The 394-nt window shown below is 53.0% G+C and overlaps 1 protein-coding gene across 1 annotated transcript in view; it reads left to right on the top strand.

Annotated features, from left to right (window-relative positions):
* The window catches only part of LOC119592376 (villin-1-like), a 108,943-nt gene extending 108,640 nt beyond the window's left edge, over positions 1-303 (top strand). Inside the window, exon 21 of the mRNA XM_037941198.1 lies at positions 8-303. Coding sequence (XP_037797126.1) covers positions 8-121 — 114 coding nt within the window. The 3' untranslated portion in view covers positions 122-303. The remainder of the gene's footprint in view (positions 1-7) is intronic.
* Positions 304-394: the final 91 nt, after the last annotated feature.

The following is a 394-nucleotide window of genomic DNA, read 5'->3' as shown; positions in this document are numbered from 1 at the left end:
TCCCCAGGACTTCCTCTCCGATGCTGACTTTGTGTCCGTGTTCGGCGTCGCCCGAGACAGCATCGATTCGATCCCGATGTGGAAACGCAACAACATGAAAAAGAAGGCGGGACTCTTCTAGAGACTTCGTTTTAGACCCGCAAACAGCCTTGGTTAAGGGCTGTTCTAATGGGTCTGGAGGACGGGAGGCCTTCCCCCTTGGCATGGGGAAAGTCTGCTGCAAGGAGATCATCGTCCGTCATGCAACAACACTAATGAGCATGCAACATCAAGAACAACTGGTGCCAAAGTCACAGCCATCAGCGGAGGAGAAGCTGGAATACGAATGTCTTGAACCGGCTCTCTCCTCCTTTCACGTGGAGTGCACAACTCCTGCGACTCTCTACATGCGTAG

This window comes from Penaeus monodon, chromosome 30 (assembly GCF_015228065.2).
Source record: "Penaeus monodon isolate SGIC_2016 chromosome 30, NSTDA_Pmon_1, whole genome shotgun sequence".
Lineage (NCBI taxonomy): Eukaryota > Metazoa > Arthropoda > Malacostraca > Decapoda > Penaeidae > Penaeus > Penaeus monodon.
The sequence above is the reverse complement of the archived record's forward strand: the minus strand, read 5'-3'. Positions and strand labels throughout refer to the sequence as shown.